Raw genomic sequence first — 17,085 nt, forward strand, 5'->3', positions numbered from 1 at the left:
TTCATTCCCATGCCCGAGCTCCTCGGCAAACGCGTTTTTTCCGGAAAGATCGCCCAGAGGAGGGGAAAGGAGCTTCAGCTGAAACGGTCTGAACATCATCAGAAAACTTGGGACAAAAACTACAACCACTCGCCGTGGGCATTACAGAAGGCCCTTTAGCTATTAACTTACATAAAAAGAGTAATATAGATCCAGGTCGGGGGAGAAGCATCTTTTGAGGGTTTCTCCAGCCTCTTCCTCAAAAGCATAGCTGGAGGCACCCAGCCCCTTCTTCCTTACACTCCTTTCCCAGCATTTCCTCTCCTTTGTGAGCCCTGTGGCTCCGCCGTGTTCTCTTGGGCTGTGCAGCATCTCCCTCGCAAACAACCACAGCGTGTTTGTGCACAGTAGTGTAAGACTAAAAATGCTGCAAATTCCATCAGCCTTCTTATCCCACTAAACTTCTCTTCCCTCTTGCTCTGCCTGCACCCTGTCTTAGATCAATACTTCGACTGGAAGTTTCTTACACTCTGAGACCAAATCCTGGTGGACTTCAAAGCACAGCACACACTTTCGAGTACAAGCTGCTCTAAAGGCAATGTGCTTTGCTCTGGGCACGAAGGGGCTCACATCAAGAGCAGCTGTTTAGCTTTGCAAAAGGAACACAGACAACACACAATGGCTCTTGTGGATATGTTGTCAGGAAGGGAGTAATTATTTAAAGCAGAAAACCAGTGATGGAAGAATAAATGGCAATACCCAGCCATGAAAAACATCAAGATCAAAATCATACTTGTAATCGGCACCACACTAGATTTCTTGAACAGTGCTCTAGCAGGTATACAGCTAGAAATCCATCCAGGCAGCTCCTATGCAGATGTGTTGGTTTATTGTAGGCAGGATGCGAGAAGGCAGCCCTCTTTTTCACCCTTTACTGTGTTATAAGAAGTGTTTGAATATATCACCAAGTAGTCAGATCTGAATCACAGCACCATTTCTGCAGAACTGATTCCACACTCTGAGTGCTGTGATTATGCCTTTCCCAAAGCAGAAGACAGACTAACTAGGCTCTGCAGAGGGCTCTGGACAGGCTGGGTTGATGAGCCAAGGCCAATTGGATGAGGTTCAACAAGACCAAGCACTTGGTCCTGCCCTTGGGTCACAACCCCAGGCAGTGCTACAGACTGAGGGCAGTGGCTGGAAAGCTGCCCAGTGGAAAAGGAAATGGGAATGCTGGTCAATGGCAGCTGAACATGAGCCAGCTGTGCCCAGGTGGCCAAGAAGGCCAATGGCATCCTGGCATGTGTCAGCAATAGGGTGGCCAGCAGGACCAGGGCAGTGATTGTCCCCTGTACTCGGCACTGGTGAGGCCACACCTCAAGTTCTGCGTTCAGTTCTGGGCCCCTCACTACATGAAGGACATTGAGGGGCTGGAGTGTGTCCAGAGAAGGGCAACAGAGCTGGGGAAGGGTCTGGAGTGCAAGACTGATGAGGAGCAGCTGAGGGTGTTTAGCCTGAAGAAAAGGAGGCTCAGGGGGGACCTTACTGCTCTCCACAACTACTTGAAAAGAGAGCGTAGCCAGGTGGGGGGCAGGTCTTTTGTCGTAGGTAATGAGACAGGATGAGAGGAAATGGTTTCAAGTTGTGCCATGGGAGGTTAGATTGGATGTTAAGAAAAATCTCCTCTCTGAAAGGATGGTTAGGAATTGGAAGACACTGCCCAGGGAAGTGGTGAAGTTATCATCCCTCAAAGTGCTCAAAACATGTAGATGTGGCATGTAGGGACATGGTTTAGTGGTGTAGATGGCAGTGCTCAAAGCCCTTAGACTTTGGGAAATCTACCCTAGAACACTAATAAAACCAACACAATACAGGTGCCAGTTTCTGATCACTACCTGTACTTCCAGTTGACAAAAAATTACTACAATACTTTGTATTCTCTTCATGGCAAATTAAGAGCTGTATTTAAAAACTACTCTTAATATAAAACACCCAGTAACACTTCAAATTCCAAACAATTTCTTTAGTCATGGGGTTTTCATTCAAAATCAGCTGAATTCTCACTTGCACAGGATCAGAGGCAGTAAAACATTTATGGAAACAAACAAATTGCACTGCATCATCTTTAGTTTTCTGTTTCAGAGAAAAAGGCAGCCAGGAACATGCAGCATCAACAGATTTATTTTCATACCTTCTTTAATCTCAAGTGCTATTTGTTTGCTCTTGGAGCTTCTATATATACCTGTACCCACACTAAATCCCACGCAGCTGCAGCCCAAACAGTCTCAGCTTCAGTTTGTGGAGGGGGTGCCAATGGTGACCCGAGGTTCTTGCTTCTGTCTAGGTGTATGTGCACAGCAGGTGTGCCCCCACACCCTCCCTCCTCTGCCATGAACCACATTATAAACCTCTCCACCAGGACTTGCTCATCTTCTAGCAGGGTTTCTTCCTCCTGTTTCTTCCCCCTGTGCATTCTGCATCACCAACGCTGGGCTCACTGCTTTACTCACCCCTGGGTCTGTGTTTGTGTCCCAAGCCAGTGGTGAAGGAGCTCCCATGTCACAGCTGCAGGTCATTGCAACCCATTCATGGATAAATCACCTCTTTTTTTTCTTTTTTTTTCCTTTTTAATTTTTTTTTAATTAAATTTCTCAAATTTTAATTCATAAATGGGCAAACATTTCACAAGCAGTACACCAGCCCTTAACATTCAGAATCCACTCATTTTCTATTGTAACATTACCAATTACAGTATTTAAAACAAAGAAGAAGCTCAAGTTCTTCACAATAACTTGAATTTCAAAAATTCATTGCCTAAAGTACCAGTTTGATAACAATGTATCAAATTGCAACAAGTTCAGGGCCAATTATAGTTTTTCAAACACTTTTTAAACCTAGTTCTAACAATCCAAAACCATTAGAATCTGTAACCATGCCTTGTAATAGCATTATGTTTAACTGCATCTACTGGAAAAGTAAGACTGAGCATTTAATGTTTTGAGCTTGGAATCTGAAACAAAAAAATGCAGGACAGCTCTAGATATGCCTGATATAAAGATTTGCTGATAAAATCCTTATTTCCAAGAACAAGAAAAATGTACAGCTAATCTAACTTGGCATATAATACCCTCAGCTTCGTGGCCATGCATTTAAAAAAAGACTCCAATCTAGCAAAATGAAAGCTATACATATCCAGAAACACCAAGGTGTGAATCCCTCTGCTTACTCACTGCTGTCTTGCCACATTTTTCCGTTACTTTCTTCCTACTGACCTTGCCTCTCCTTGGCATCTCACATACAGTCGGGGGTGCACTGCCTGAGTCATGAAAAACTCCAAGTGACAACAGTAATAGGCATTAACTTACAGTTAAATTAATTCTAAGAAACTTCTAAGTTCATATCAGAGAATGCAAAATTCCCTACTTACAGAAGGTACTTAAAATGTTTTTTTTAAATGTTGGACAAAATAACTTCAGGAGTTGAGTGGTCCTGTAAAATCATTAGTACATAAATAGTATTTCTTACAACATTACATCATCAAGACTACAGAACTTAATTAGTTCTCAAACACACTAGAGTATGGAAGATTTTAATATTAAAAGCAGCAAAAATTAAGACTCACAGGAGCTTTTAATTAAAAATCATTGTCATATCTGACAGCTAAAATAACTGCTTCTCAGAAGAATAGAATACATTAAACCCTGATTTGCTTGTTACAGTAAAATATTAAGAAAAAAAAAATCTCAAATGTAAATTGTTCAAGTACAGCCAGTGTGCAATTAAACCAGTTATAAAATATAATTTAGTAGTGCTTTGTTTCAAAATATACATAATACTGAAAAAATACTTAAACTCAAGAAACTGAGTATTTACCAAGTTTCAAACAGAGTTTCATCAAAATGAGGTAAATCCATGTCATCTGCCATTGAGCTTGGTGCTGAAATGGAGAACAGGTCTTCGAGGATATCATCTCTTGTAGGACTTTCAAAAGAAAGTTTTTTCCCACTGTGTTTGTTTATTGCATCAAGCTCCAAAGTGGTGTCCTTTACAGGACTGTAGTAATTGTGGTCCTCACTTGTCACTGCTGCCTGTGGCACAGTGGTGTTCTCCTGGGACACGGTTGTTGCCACGCTGCCGTGCACCATTTCCATGTACATGCACTCATCTCCGCTCTTCGGCGCCTCCAAGGGAGCGACAGTCGAAATAGGGGACAGTAATTCTGCCAGTATTTCATCAGTGTTATCAGGGCCAGTGCACTCTGGCACAGCGTTTGCATTCAATTCAGATCCATTCCCTGCGACATCAATCTGATACTGCAGCTCCCTTAAGCTCTGCAATAATTCACTGTCATTCTGAGATTCAGTCTGCGATGGGGTGCTCACATCTCCACTCACAGGTTTTTCCTGTTTCATCTGTTCCACTGCTAATCTATCCAGTGAAGCCAACTTCTTCTTTTTAGCATTAAGTTTTTTTAACAATTTTAGGCGAAGTTTTTTTGTTTTGTCACTCTCTGACTCTTCTGCCTTGCCAGAGTTATAGCCAGGTGAGGGGAACCGAGTCACTTTACCTGAGGTACCCAACATACTTTCTGACTTAATCCAAGTTGGACCTACAATAGTGGGATGATTTGCTGTTGGAAGACAAGTGCTTTGAGAAAATCCTTTGAAATTTGGTAAAGGATGAGTATTATTACTCTGAGGAGCCAGTAACTTTGGGGTCTCAGTTGTTTTCTTTGTACCTCTGCTTTGAAATCCACCAAAGTTACTTGCACCCTTAACTGGCAGCCGAACTTCACTTATTTTTTGCAATGAGGGAGTTTTGCAACTTCTCTCATTCTTGAGAGCTGAGGCACTTGAAGGCATAAAAGAAGCACTCTTGCTTAATTTCTTCACCCAGCTTCCTACAAATCCTCCTTTTCGGTCTTTGTGTGAGGACTGAACTGAATTGCTGGCACCAGAAGAACTGCCAACTTGAGAATTAACTACAGTTTTGCTTGCATCTCTCAAGTCAGGTGGTTTTTGTATAGTATTTTCTACTGCTAACCACTTCTTGCTTAGCAGTAGTTCTGAATTTAATCCATGTTCTCTGTTAGCTAAATTAGCTCTGTCATTTAATTGAGAAGGCGATGAGTCAGATGAATCAGGGTCATGTTTTTTGGGCACAGGAGCAGTAATATTTACTGAGTTCAACTCTTCCAGAGGAAAGCAAATACTGGAATTTTCACACAACATGGATTTATTGTTCATAGCTAGACTAGTTCCAGCAAACTCTCCTGCATATGGAGTGCTAAGTGAAAAAGTTGGTTCCAGCTGTTCTGGTGTGCCCCATCCATCAAGAAGGTTATTTCCCACCATCCATCCATTAGGCAGCAATTTTTCTTCTGGGTCATCTAGAACTTCTTCAGGCATCAGTGTTACAAGATCACCATCTGCCAGATTTTCTGAACCATGATGAACAATACTTTTGTCCTCAGTTACTTGCTGCTGTTTCTTATCTGGAGTCCTCACAGAATCCTCTTTGTGAGGTTCTGCAGGTGTTTTGCCGACAGTGTTATCAGAACCACAATTCAACACCGTGGAATTTGAATGTACATTATTAAGAGGAATATCTTCACTATTTTTACTTTGGAACTGTAAATTCAGTTCTTGTGGCACATGGGATGCTTTCTTTTCCCAAATAACAATCTGAATCTCTGAAGGAGGAACTTCAAATCTTTTACGTCTCTTGCAATACGGACCCTTTAAATCATCACATTCAAGCCAAGTTCCTGAAAAATAGCAATCAGTGCAGAGACTCAGAGACTTTTAAAATTGAAATCACTATCCTCACACTTGTCAAGTATTTTTATTAACCCATTCTCCTGGCAAGCAGAAAATAGAGTTTGGGGGTTTTTTTTCTCCAGAGAAAACTAGGAGACTTCCACTGTAAAAAGAGCAAGTACAAGAAGTTGCAGCAATATTATTACAGGTCAGAGTAGGTCAACCATAAAACAAAGCTAGCTAAGGAATTTTTTTGGCTGAAACATCTTGTCTGAAAATACTCTCACAAGTCTGAGGTAAGAACCACCTCTTAAATTAAGTTTCTCTGTAGACCTTTTAATTGCCTGGGTAGGAAGCACAGGAGCTAAAAAGAAACTGCTTATTTTAAAACTCTTGTCTCATCACCTGGAAACTGTTCACAGATAATGAAAGAATATTTTATAGCTTTAAGAATTTTAAAACAGATATATATGGCATATAGGAGCTTCTTAACTAGGCATTTCCCAACTGCTTCCTCTTCCCATTTCTTTTTTATCTCTGGCAATATGACTTAGACAATTTTCATGTTGTCACAACACTTCATAAGACTGTACCCCATGCTCTCTACAGAGGCATGATTACCAAAATATCACCTTTTCACCTTCTCTATTTATGGATCTTCCATCAGCGGTACAACCATCATACCATTAGTAATGTTTCCAACATGGATTTCTGCCTCCCACCCCTGAGGTGCCATAAAGTTCAGATATAAAAAATAACTTCATTAATTGCTCATAGTACCAAAGGTTACCTTGTTTCCAGCCAAGAATGGATGAATCACTGGTTTAAAAATAAACAATACTATTTGTTCCACAGTCATGGTCAGACTGCATTTATTTTTTAACTTTTACGAAGTTATGAAGGGAAAAAAACTCTATAGCCAAATTACTTTTTCCAGTAAGTGCTCTGTAAGACAGCACAGTGCAGTAAAACCAACTGAAAACTTCACTCCAAGAAACCAAATTATTCGCAACAATTTAATATGAAGTTTAGAATGCAGACAAAAGAAATCTTTGTTATTATATATCAACGGTTGAGACTACTGCAGTAACCCATAAAACTCATGAAATATTATGGTAGATAAGAACCATAAACTCTATCTTATCTCTCTCTTTTATGAGGAAAGGCTGAGGGAGCTGGGCCTGTTCAGCCTTGAGAAAAGACAATTGAGAAGGGACCTCATCAGCCTCTGTAAGTATCCAGAGGGAGGTGTCAGAAGACACACCCAGGCCCTGCTCAGCAGTGCTGAGCAATAGGACAGAAGGCAACAGGCAGAAACTGATGCACAGGAAGTTCCACCTGAACATAAGGAAGGACTTCCTTACTGTGCAGTGACAACACACTGGAGCAGATTGCCCAGACAGGTTGTGGGCTTTCCCTCACTGGAAATATTCAAGAACCATCTGGATGTCATCCTGTGCCATGTGCTCTGGGACGGCCCTGCTGGAGCAGGGAAGTTGGATGACCCCCTGTGGTCCCTTCCAACCTGACCCATTCTGTGATTCTTACCATCAGGATTCAATGACCAGCTTATGAAGTGCTTCTTATCTGTTTGGTACTGAACAACAGATGTTATTTGGTAGGTGTCTTCCTCAAATTGAAATGAGTATTTCTCCAGGTCGTTATGTGGCAAGCCTTCCACAAAATGTAATGTTAATATTGAGGGTACTCTGACAAAGAAACAATAAAGAACCGGTTTATTACAATAGAACAGTGGCAAAAGTTCCTAATGAAAAAGTAAGACATCTCTAAGAGTATTTGGTTCTGCCCTTACTATTCTACTTCCTCACAGACTCTTCAGATTGCACAGTAAGCAGAAAGGAAAAAGAATATCCCAACTGGATGTTCCATTTAATTATAGATTAGGGGGGAAAAAAACCCAACACCAAATAAGAGATTTGGGGAGTGGGGAAAAGTTGAGAAAAAACATTCCTGTGCCATAAACACAGTAGCAAGAGATATTGTCCCCAGGTCAATTAAGTAAACAAATGATCAAACAACTTTTATCCACAGCAGGGGCTGTGAAAAGGCTGACACTGGATATCAGTTGTCTGTATTTACTACTTGATAGTTAAGTATTTATGACCTAGTTCACACACGTTAGTCAGCATGTTAAACACTGCTCTGTTTCATCTTTAATAAACAATACTTGCTATTTTAGCTTGTAAGAATGATCTAAAAATCTTTAAAAGTGAGTACTGATCAGAGTTTAAGGTTTAGAATCTCTGCAAACCCACAGTAATAGTTTGGTTTCAGAAGTCATAGGTTCAATAAATGAAGTCTCAGAACTTTATGTATGTTACTTTCAAGTTCACATATTCAAACTTACTTTTCCAAGATCATCTGTTGTCTTTGAGATGCATTTCCACAGTTAATACACGGTCCAATATGAACAGCATTGAGTGGATGCCAATCAGGGATTACATTTGTAAATGTCGTTAGGGTTTTCTTCAATCTGGACACACACACATATTTAAAGAGTAAGCTGAGTTGGTGATCAGAAAACCATAAATATACATACTTTACCAGGAAACAAGTTATAAAAACATTATAAAAACCCAAATTCTATTCATGTTCATGCCATTTGTGTGGAATTCACTGTGACAGCATCACATCCAAGTCAGCCCTGAATTCAGTTCTGCCAAACAGCATCAGTCATAACTTGTTTCAGCAGCCCTGTGGCCTTCAGTTTCACATTATTTGCTTTTTCTCCCTATAATGTTATCTCTGTTTCCTTTCCAACATAAGACAAAGCTTGTACCAGGATCTGTGTAATTTACTACCTAATACAGATATTTTTCAACTAAAATGAGTTGTCTTCTGAAGGCATCTCTCTTTACCTGCTGACCCTAAAAGGAGCGTAATTACAAGCTTGTACCTGTGGCTGCACAGAACTAAATCAATTCTCAAGAAATTACTCCCTGTAATATACTATTTTAAAATAGACAAACTATGTTAGAGAATCTCTGATTCTTTGTAACCCAAGTGAATATTCCAGGTATTTCTCAATAGCAAAAATGTACTAGGCATACATTCTTTAGAACCACAGCATTTGCATACTCTCAACAAAATATCAGAGTGAGTATGTCCTGAGACTCACGCTGTTACCTATGGTATCTTTCTTAATTAATTGATAACACGGTTGTTTAAGACATGGAATAGCAGTAAACTATTTGCAAATGAAAAAGCAGATCATGTAAAACTTCAACAACAACCTTAAACCTGGAAATCTGAAGAAAACCAACTATTATATGCAGATTTTAAAAGGTGAGGTAGAACAGCTATGTAGAAGCTACTTATATAAAAATCTCACCGGTCCTGGTATTTGTGGCCACAACGTACACATTCAAATTTCCATGAAAACGAATGCAAGAATAGTTTCTCAGCTTGTTGATCCAATTGTAAGAGTAGTTGAAGTGCAAACACTGGATTTTTCGTATTACCTTCAAAGATGGGGCAGAAAAAAATGGTCACTAAATATCTGAAATCACCTTTCAGTTCCTCAAAAAGGAAGAAGATAAGCTTATTACTATGATTTAAATGTCAGTTATTATTTCAAGGCTCTATTTGCAATTCTCACAGCAAAGGGATTGATCCATGTTATTAGATTGGTATCAGTGACGATTTCACGACTACAGCATAATTACAAAGATTATCTGCTCTCTAAAAAGTCAAAATGGGCAAAGGACAAACCAGCTGATCATACTGTAAAGTATGTGTAAGTCACCAATAGAAACAAATATATTTCCAAACCTTCTTGCATGCATTCCTACACACATACTTTTATGTATGACATAAAAGGCTTTATATCTAGCATTTCCCGAAAGTAATTACTGAGATGCTGCACTAATTACTTACCCAATTCACATGTCAGCTGAGGCTTAAGTTCTGTAAACATTACGTTTCTGATTTCGTTGAGCTGAGATTCTGCTTTTGGAAGAACATCTAAAGAAAAAAATACGTATGTGTTCCTGTAGTTATGTGTAACAGCCCCACACCTTTTCACACACATGTACCCTCAGCATGCACTCCCTCTCTGCAAACCAATGCCTTTCATATTGACCCATACTTGAAATAGAACAGAGGCATTATATATAAATTCCACATATTTGTAGCAAATCAGTCTGACTATAGAAAACAGCAGCTAAATTTACTCACCTTTTACTTTACTCCTTTTACAGGTATTCAGAAGAATAGATGCTTGATTATACTTTGTTATAAGTTTCTGGAGTAAACATTTTCCATTGTTACATTCTTCTGCTAGAGCAGATTTTAATGTTTCTAAGTGTACCAGTGCCGACAAAATACAATCTAACCAACAAAGATTATGTTTGTTTCTCCACTGAAGACACAAATCTCTGTTATTCGTGGAACCTTTATCCTCTTTGAGTGAAATTTCAGATGCTGTTGATAAATTCTGAGAATTTGGCAATAGTTGTGTTTTGGGACTAGAAGTCTTTGGTGGACTTTCTTGGTAGTTGTTGGTCTTGGTGGTTGTTTCAAAATCCATGCTCTGCATGCAAGACCCCACATGATTGCCAGGGTTTTGCTGGTCATTTTGTAATACACTGTGTAGGCTTGCCTTGGGAATACACAAACTATTCTGGCAGCCTTTCACAACTGAGTCTGCATTAAGGGCGTGCTCAACATTGAGCACACTGTTATTTGCTTTTTTTGGATCTGATCCAATAGCAGAAAAGTCACTGATATTACCAAATTTCCTCTTCTTGTGAGTAGATGGAGCTTGATGATTTTCTGAACCAGTAGAAGTAATTATGCTGTTTAATGGTTTATAACCAAGTGGGTAGATACACTAAAGGAAAGAAAAAGGGTTACAGTGAAATCTACAAAGCAATTGCAGGTGAATGAGAGCTAAAGAAAGTACAAAACATACTTTTAAAATGGAGTTGAATCACAGAATCATAAAATGGCTTGGTTTGGAAAGGATGCTACAGACCATCCAGTTCCAAGCCCCCTGCCATGGGCAGGGACACCTTCTACTGGACCAAGTTGCTTAGACCTCCATCCAACCCAGCAATAGGGACTCCTGTAAAGTGATTTTTTAATTAAATCAATACATATATTCAACATAGGTATGACAGGAAAGGTGTGTTATCCCACCACTGTCTTATAAGCAACTATGAAATACATACATCAGTAGTGACACTTCAACACTACTTTCCCAGTAAATTCTCCCAACCTCTGCAAACAACTTAATTTTGCTAAGGAGAGTCCTCTTGTCTTATTCTGCTAAATCCACTCCTTTAGGGTACAGATTTGACATTATTATCTCATGCCTGAGAGACTACTGGTACCCAAATTGACAAGGCTAGCTCAATGAATATAGACAAATCCCTATTACCAATCTCCAGAACTATACCATAATTAGTTAAAACCAGGAAAGAATGGGAAAAAAACAACTCTGAGACCCATATCTAGTCAAGTTTCTACTAATTTAAGGGCAATTTAAGTCTGTTTGCGATTGCTATACCCTTCCCACATACACGGAGCAGTGAAGGGAGAGGTAGCAAAATCACAACGCAAATATTAAGCAGCACAGAAATCCAGCTAAGGTTAAAATTAAAAATGGGGGAAAAAAGAAATAAAAGCATAGTAATTACAATTATAAACCTATATGCATTACCCAGACTTATAGAAGGGAAAATGGAAGACTCAGATCTGCTAGAGCTACACACTAGTTCCATGGATCATCAAATAATCACCTTCTAGTCTGACTTGTACAAAAATTTATTTAGTACCACTTGTGATCCCTTGCTAATTGAGAAGAACCCTCCTTTATTTCATTATTTTTTTACTCTTTTTAATCCTTTAGGGTAGCTATCTATGCCTAAACACTGCATATACACAGGTTATTTCTGTTTTTCCCTATTTGCAAGCAAACATCCTGCAGCATACAGACTCAGAGGGGTCCTATTTCAACAGTCTGCTTACTACCAACAAAATCACAGACTTAGAGAGGTGTAACTGCTGAAGGTAAAGGCCTCTGCAGGGCCAAATAAAACTCTTTATTAGTGTAATACCTGAGGATTTTCACAAAGGAAAATGGACTCTTGAAAATTAAGGCGGTAAGTCCGTAAACCTTGGATCTGACCCTTCTCTTTGCAGACTGGACAATACTCATGTGCAGTTGTTTCCACAGGATTACAGTTCTAAAATAAAAACAAACCAAGAAAGATAAAGCAGCATAAATTTATGTATTTCATACATTATCCCAAGGTAAGACATACTTATACAAAATCATTGTTCAATTTCTAGATATAATACAATACAATATAAAAAGCAAACTATATTGGTTTCTTTTTAAATATTTTTACTATATTTGTATGGTAGCATGATTTAAATAAATTTATCTTTTTAGTTAAATATTCAAATAAAGTGTCTTTAACAACACATTTTATTTTTGCACGTTATGTACTTTTATGCACATTTTATTTTACTTGAACTAAACCACAGGACTCTTATTGCCAGGGAACACAAGCTCAGATCTTTGAAAGACAAATCAATTTTCATAGGAATGCAAACAGTTGTAAAAATAGTGCCAGTAAAAAACATAGGCACATATTTACTTAGAAAAATCTTTCGCCATTGTTATAGATTTCCGTGGAAAATAACTTTGAATTTTTTTTTTTTTTGGGGTAAAATTAAGACCAATTAAAAATCTCTCAAAACAGAGAAAAATATGAACTTTGCACATATGTAAAACAAGTTTCAACTGACTTTTCCCAAATACCCCACCATGTGGAGTGTCGATTTCCCTATACCAGTCCCTTCTCCAATCACTTGCAAACCATTTGTAGTCTTCTGGGTTTCCATCATTCTGAGCCACTGGCTAATTTATGTCACTTGTAACAATGTCATGACCACTAAGGATTTTTCAAAGACTCCTGAAAAATAAGAAGTGAATAAAACAATTAAAGAAAAATTAGACTGAAGTTTGGGACAAAAAAAAAAAAAAAATCAACAACAATGCAGCTTGCATAATTTGTGGAAAGTAATTCAGAAGAGTATTTCCTAAACTAAAAATACTTTTTTTTGTTCTAGTGCAGACTGTGAATTCAAAACTTTAAACTAAGAACTACAGGAACCCAATCCTGCTCCTGTTGACTTGCAACTGACTAGAATAAATATACATCTCCTCAAGATGCATGACGAAGTTAGGTTGAATTGCAAAGTCATCAACGCAGTATCTTTCCTTCAGCCACAACTGCTCCCTTTTCATTACTTCAATAAAAAACATTTTCTCCCACACCATGATGTCCTTTCAGCCCTTTATACAGTACAGCAACAACTCCTTACAAAAAAAAAAATTTCTCCAGGCATTCTTGAGACCATAAATACTAGTTCAACCTAAACCTACTTAGAATACTTGCAAGAAGAGACCCTACAGAACTGCATGGAATGCCAAAAACCAACTGAGCATGAACTAAAAAAGCACAACAGAAAAACACAACCACTCAGATTTCAAATCAGACCCCCATGGCAACTTAAGAGTGGGTCAAAATGAGATGATATCCTATCTAAACCTTCAGTGTGTCCAGCAGCCCTTTTCAGAATTATCAGTCTGCAGCACGTAGAGGCAGTATTCCCTGATTGATTAAACTAATGGTTGTAACAGAAGGCAAGAGCATAAAAATAACAATCCATGTCCCTCAGAGCACATTTAGCTTTCCAAGTAATGTTGTAGGGTGCCCTTGAAACAGCATGGGCTCACACAAGGTAAAAATTAATGAATTAGCTCAAGGTATACAAGCTTGTTGGAGTGTAAAGGAAAGACAAGCACCCCAACTTTTCACACAGCAGCAACAGCACTATGACACTGCAACTCACCTCTGTTATCATATATTTAGTCTAGCCAGGAAGCTGACTTGTTTTATACAATTACAAGTTGTACAGATAAGAACCTTTAGCATAGGCTATATCATACTATAATACATAACTTTATTTTTCAAGGGACTTTTAGTAGATTCCTCGGCATGAAGCAGTCTCAGCGCTCCAGAGTAAATAAAAAACAGATCACATGACAGAAACTCCTGAGAAATTTCTCACCAAAAAAATTCACCACACACTTAAAAGGTTAGTAACACTAAGAACCTGCAGGTTATTCTGTTTTAAGCATGTTCCTTGGTTTTATAAAACATATGTATTTCTTTGCAAGGCCCTGTTTACACTATCAGCTCTCTCAAAAGGAAATCAAGTTTTTGTTTTTTTTCTGGTTGTGTTCAGTTTCTGTTTCTTCTGCTGTTCCTTTTAAAGCTTAAATACTGAAAATTATAAGATGTTCTGAGACTTACAATACCTCCCCCAGCTATAGTCACCCAGCCAATAGTACCACAATATTGAAATAAAGACTTTTATTTCTCACTAATATAATAACATTTAAAGAAAATTAATTATCCTTTTAGTTCAAAGACCAACACTATGAGCAAATAAAATAGGTCTGCCAGTACTAGATATGTAGAGTGGTACCAAGAGGCGTGCCTGTACTCTTCAAAGTTTCTAACCTTACAGGAAGGTACTGATCTTTGCACAATGTACAAACACTGGGCATCAGATCAACCCTGCCAAGAAAAACAGCCAAGCAAAAGACTGCTGCATCAAGTACTGCAACAGCTCATTGCAGCCACATGCAGTAACTGCATTACAGACGGGCAAGTACAGAGGAAGGCACACTCAGCCTTACTAGGGCATGTTCTAAACAATTAACGCTGCTTTCCTTCTTTAAGTCTGCATATTGAAAAATGTTATGCAAAATATGCTCTGGATGTGACTAAATTATCATCATGCTGTGGCTATGCTTCCTTGACCAGATCTAACTACTTGCTGCTGCAAGATAGGGGCATCAGTTTTCTCTTTATTTCCCTTCCCCCCGCTTTTCCTGACAGCTCATGTCCTCATCAGACTTTTTATGAACTAAACGAACTCACAAAACAGCAGAAAACTTAGTAAAGAACAAGTTTTTTTGCTATTCCATGTAATTAAATTGGCCTGTGAAAATTCCAATGACCTAGGGAGGGCAGAAGATAGAAAATAAGGAAAAGATTAATAGAGACATATGGCCTTGAAATAGAACTGCTAAATGCCTAAGGAACTGGCTGGATGGCCACATCCAAACAGCTGCAGCTCAATGTACCAAGCATAAACCAGTGGAGTCCCTCAAGTGCCCACAGTGGGACCAATACTGTTTATTATCTTCAGCAAAGAGACACAGACTGTGGGATCTGGATTCTGCCCCTCCAGTCTGCTCTGGTGAGACTCCCCCAAAGTGCTGGGAACTGAGTAATGATGTGGACCTGCTGGAGCAAGTCCAGAGTGCCTCTCCTATGCAGAAATGCTGTGAGAGCTGAGATTGTTCAGCCTGGAGAAGAGCAGGCTCTGGGAAGATCTTACTGCAGCCTTTCAGTAATTAAAAAAGGCTTATGAGGAAGAGGTAGAGGCATTTTACTGGGATCTGTGGTGATGGTACAATGTGCAATGGTTTTAGATTTAAAGAGGGCAGATTTAGATTGGATTAAAGGAAGAAATTCTCTACAATCAGGATGGCAAGACTCTGGGAGAGGTTGCTCAAGGAAGCTGTGGATGCCTTATCATTGGAAAACTTTCAAGGTCAGGTGGGACAGAGATTAGAAGAACCTGGTCTAGTGGAAAGCATCCCTGCCCACTGCAGGGGGATTGGAACTAAATGATCTTTAAAGGTCCCTTCCAGCCCAAACCAATGCATCAAACAATTCTACAGAAAAAGGGACCTAGGCCTTTTTGACAATAACTGTACCTTGTGAAACAGTACCTTATGAATTAGAATCAGTTACAAAGTGCAAAAAGCAGGCAACAACAGTGGTTACACTACAGTGAAGAGGACATCTCCTTGTTTAAAGGCTAAAAGGGCATTTTAAAATAACCTTTTTGTAAATCACCTTAAAAGTCTTGTTTCCTTCATCAAGGGGATATTGAAAAGATTAAAAGAAATAAATGCAAAGAAAAAGAAAGTGATGTTACCTTTCCATTCTTTACACAATAAGAAATCAGAGTACTAAGGTTTTTCTTTATCTGAGGTCATAACTACAAATATCCAGATCCCAGTCCCTCCCTCAAAAACTGACCGTTTTGGCCACAAAATGCATTTCCTTACATGCAACGGTAATATTGTTCCTGTGAGAAAGCAACTCTCTCTTCAGCCCAGCCTGTAAGTACTGGGCAGAACTGCAAGGCTCCATGGTGTAGGAGAAAACATGAATTCCCTTCCTGAAAATAGCCTAACGTAGACTAAGCAAATAAAGATAAATCTGATGACATTGCAAAACGAACCAGCGTGCAACATCATTACTCCACTGTTCTAAGAGTTTCTTCTACAGGCAGACTTCTCTGAGATGTCCACATATTAAATGTGTGTATGACAAGGGACAGGGACTACGCTTTGCTGGCAAATCATTCGGTCCTTCCGAAACAAAAAGGTGAATGTACGAAAAACACAGCCTGAACTAGTGCAGTTTATTTATTATAGCTGCAGCGAAGAGGCAAAATTTCAGGAAGGCAGGCGATCCGTGTCCCAAGGCAGTGGAAACGAGAGGCACGGGGGTGTGGATGCCACTTAACGAGGTCTCAGGGCAGGGCCGGCCCAGTGCGGGGCTGCTGCCCTCCCTCCCTCCCTCCCCGAAATGTGCTCGGCTTTTTCAGGTAAACCTATGGGTAAACTGCCTCCTGAGCTCTTATTCCACATCCAGAGTGATCCACACGCTACTGCAGAGGGAAAAAGCGTTCACAGAGTTAATCGCTGAGCAGTAGAGAACCGTGCCAGGGGCAGATGCGAGCGGACACACACACGCGGTGCCTCCCCGGGCGCCTCTCTGAGGAGCGAGGCGCGGAAGGCCCGCACCCTTCCCCGCGATGCTACTGACATGAAATACTCAGTCGGCATTTCGGGACCCGCGAGACCCCCCCTGCTCTGCGCCCCTCTCGCACCGAAGGGACCGGGACAGGCTGGGCCCGCCGCTCCCGGCGCCAGCCGAGCCCCGGCCCGCTGCGCTCGGCGGCCCCGCTCTCACCTGCGGCCGCCGCCACTCCCGGCTCCCGCCGCTGCCCCGGACCCCGCCGCGCGTGGCCTCCGCCGCCGCCGCTGCCCGCCCGGTCGCTGCCGCTGCGCAGCTTCCGGCGCGCTCCCGCCTCCATGCGGGCCCGGCACGCCCCGCTCCCGGCAGCCAGCGCAGGCGGAGCCACCGCCGGGCGGGCCCTGGGCCGCGCCGAGCGGGGCCAGCAGAGCCCCAGGTATTTCTCGCTCCCTCCCCCTCTCCTC

At 40.4% G+C, this 17,085-nt stretch overlaps 1 protein-coding gene and 1 long non-coding RNA gene across 4 annotated transcripts in view; one reads left to right on the forward strand and one right to left on the reverse strand.

Annotated features, from left to right (window-relative positions):
- Positions 1-1,987: 1,987 nt before the first annotated feature.
- On the reverse strand, positions 1,988-16,972 carry USPL1 (ubiquitin specific peptidase like 1). Of its 3 annotated transcripts, XM_071433968.1 has the most exons (9): positions 16,838-16,964; positions 12,516-12,682; positions 11,819-11,947; positions 9,936-10,590; positions 9,636-9,722; positions 9,091-9,220; positions 8,107-8,232; positions 7,287-7,447; positions 1,988-5,746 (listed from the first exon to the last, which is right to left on the reverse strand). In XM_071433968.1, exons 2-9 carry the CDS (start codon positions 12,612-12,614, stop codon positions 3,849-3,851), a joined length of 3,285 nt encoding a protein of 1,094 aa, XP_071290069.1. In that variant the 5' UTR covers positions 12,615-12,682; positions 16,838-16,964; the 3' UTR covers positions 1,988-3,848. The 3 variants fall into 3 exon arrangements, with proteins under 3 accessions (XP_071290069.1, XP_071290071.1, XP_071290070.1); XM_071433970.1 differs by lacking the exon at positions 12,516-12,682 and having other exon boundaries at positions 16,838-16,972; XM_071433969.1 differs by lacking the exon at positions 16,838-16,964 and having other exon boundaries at positions 12,587-16,741.
- Positions 16,912-17,085, forward strand: part of LOC139593258 (uncharacterized) — a 32,912-nt gene continuing 32,738 nt past the window's right edge. Inside the window, exon 1 of the long non-coding RNA XR_011680230.1 lies at positions 16,912-17,057. This is a non-coding gene — a long non-coding RNA (uncharacterized lncRNA). The remainder of the gene's footprint in view (positions 17,058-17,085) is intronic.

Source organism: Agelaius tricolor, unplaced genomic scaffold, assembly GCF_023055355.1.
Source record: "Agelaius tricolor isolate 1412-34295 unplaced genomic scaffold, bAgeTri1.0.p SCAF_9, whole genome shotgun sequence".
Taxonomy (NCBI): Eukaryota; Metazoa; Chordata; class Aves; order Passeriformes; family Icteridae; genus Agelaius; species Agelaius tricolor.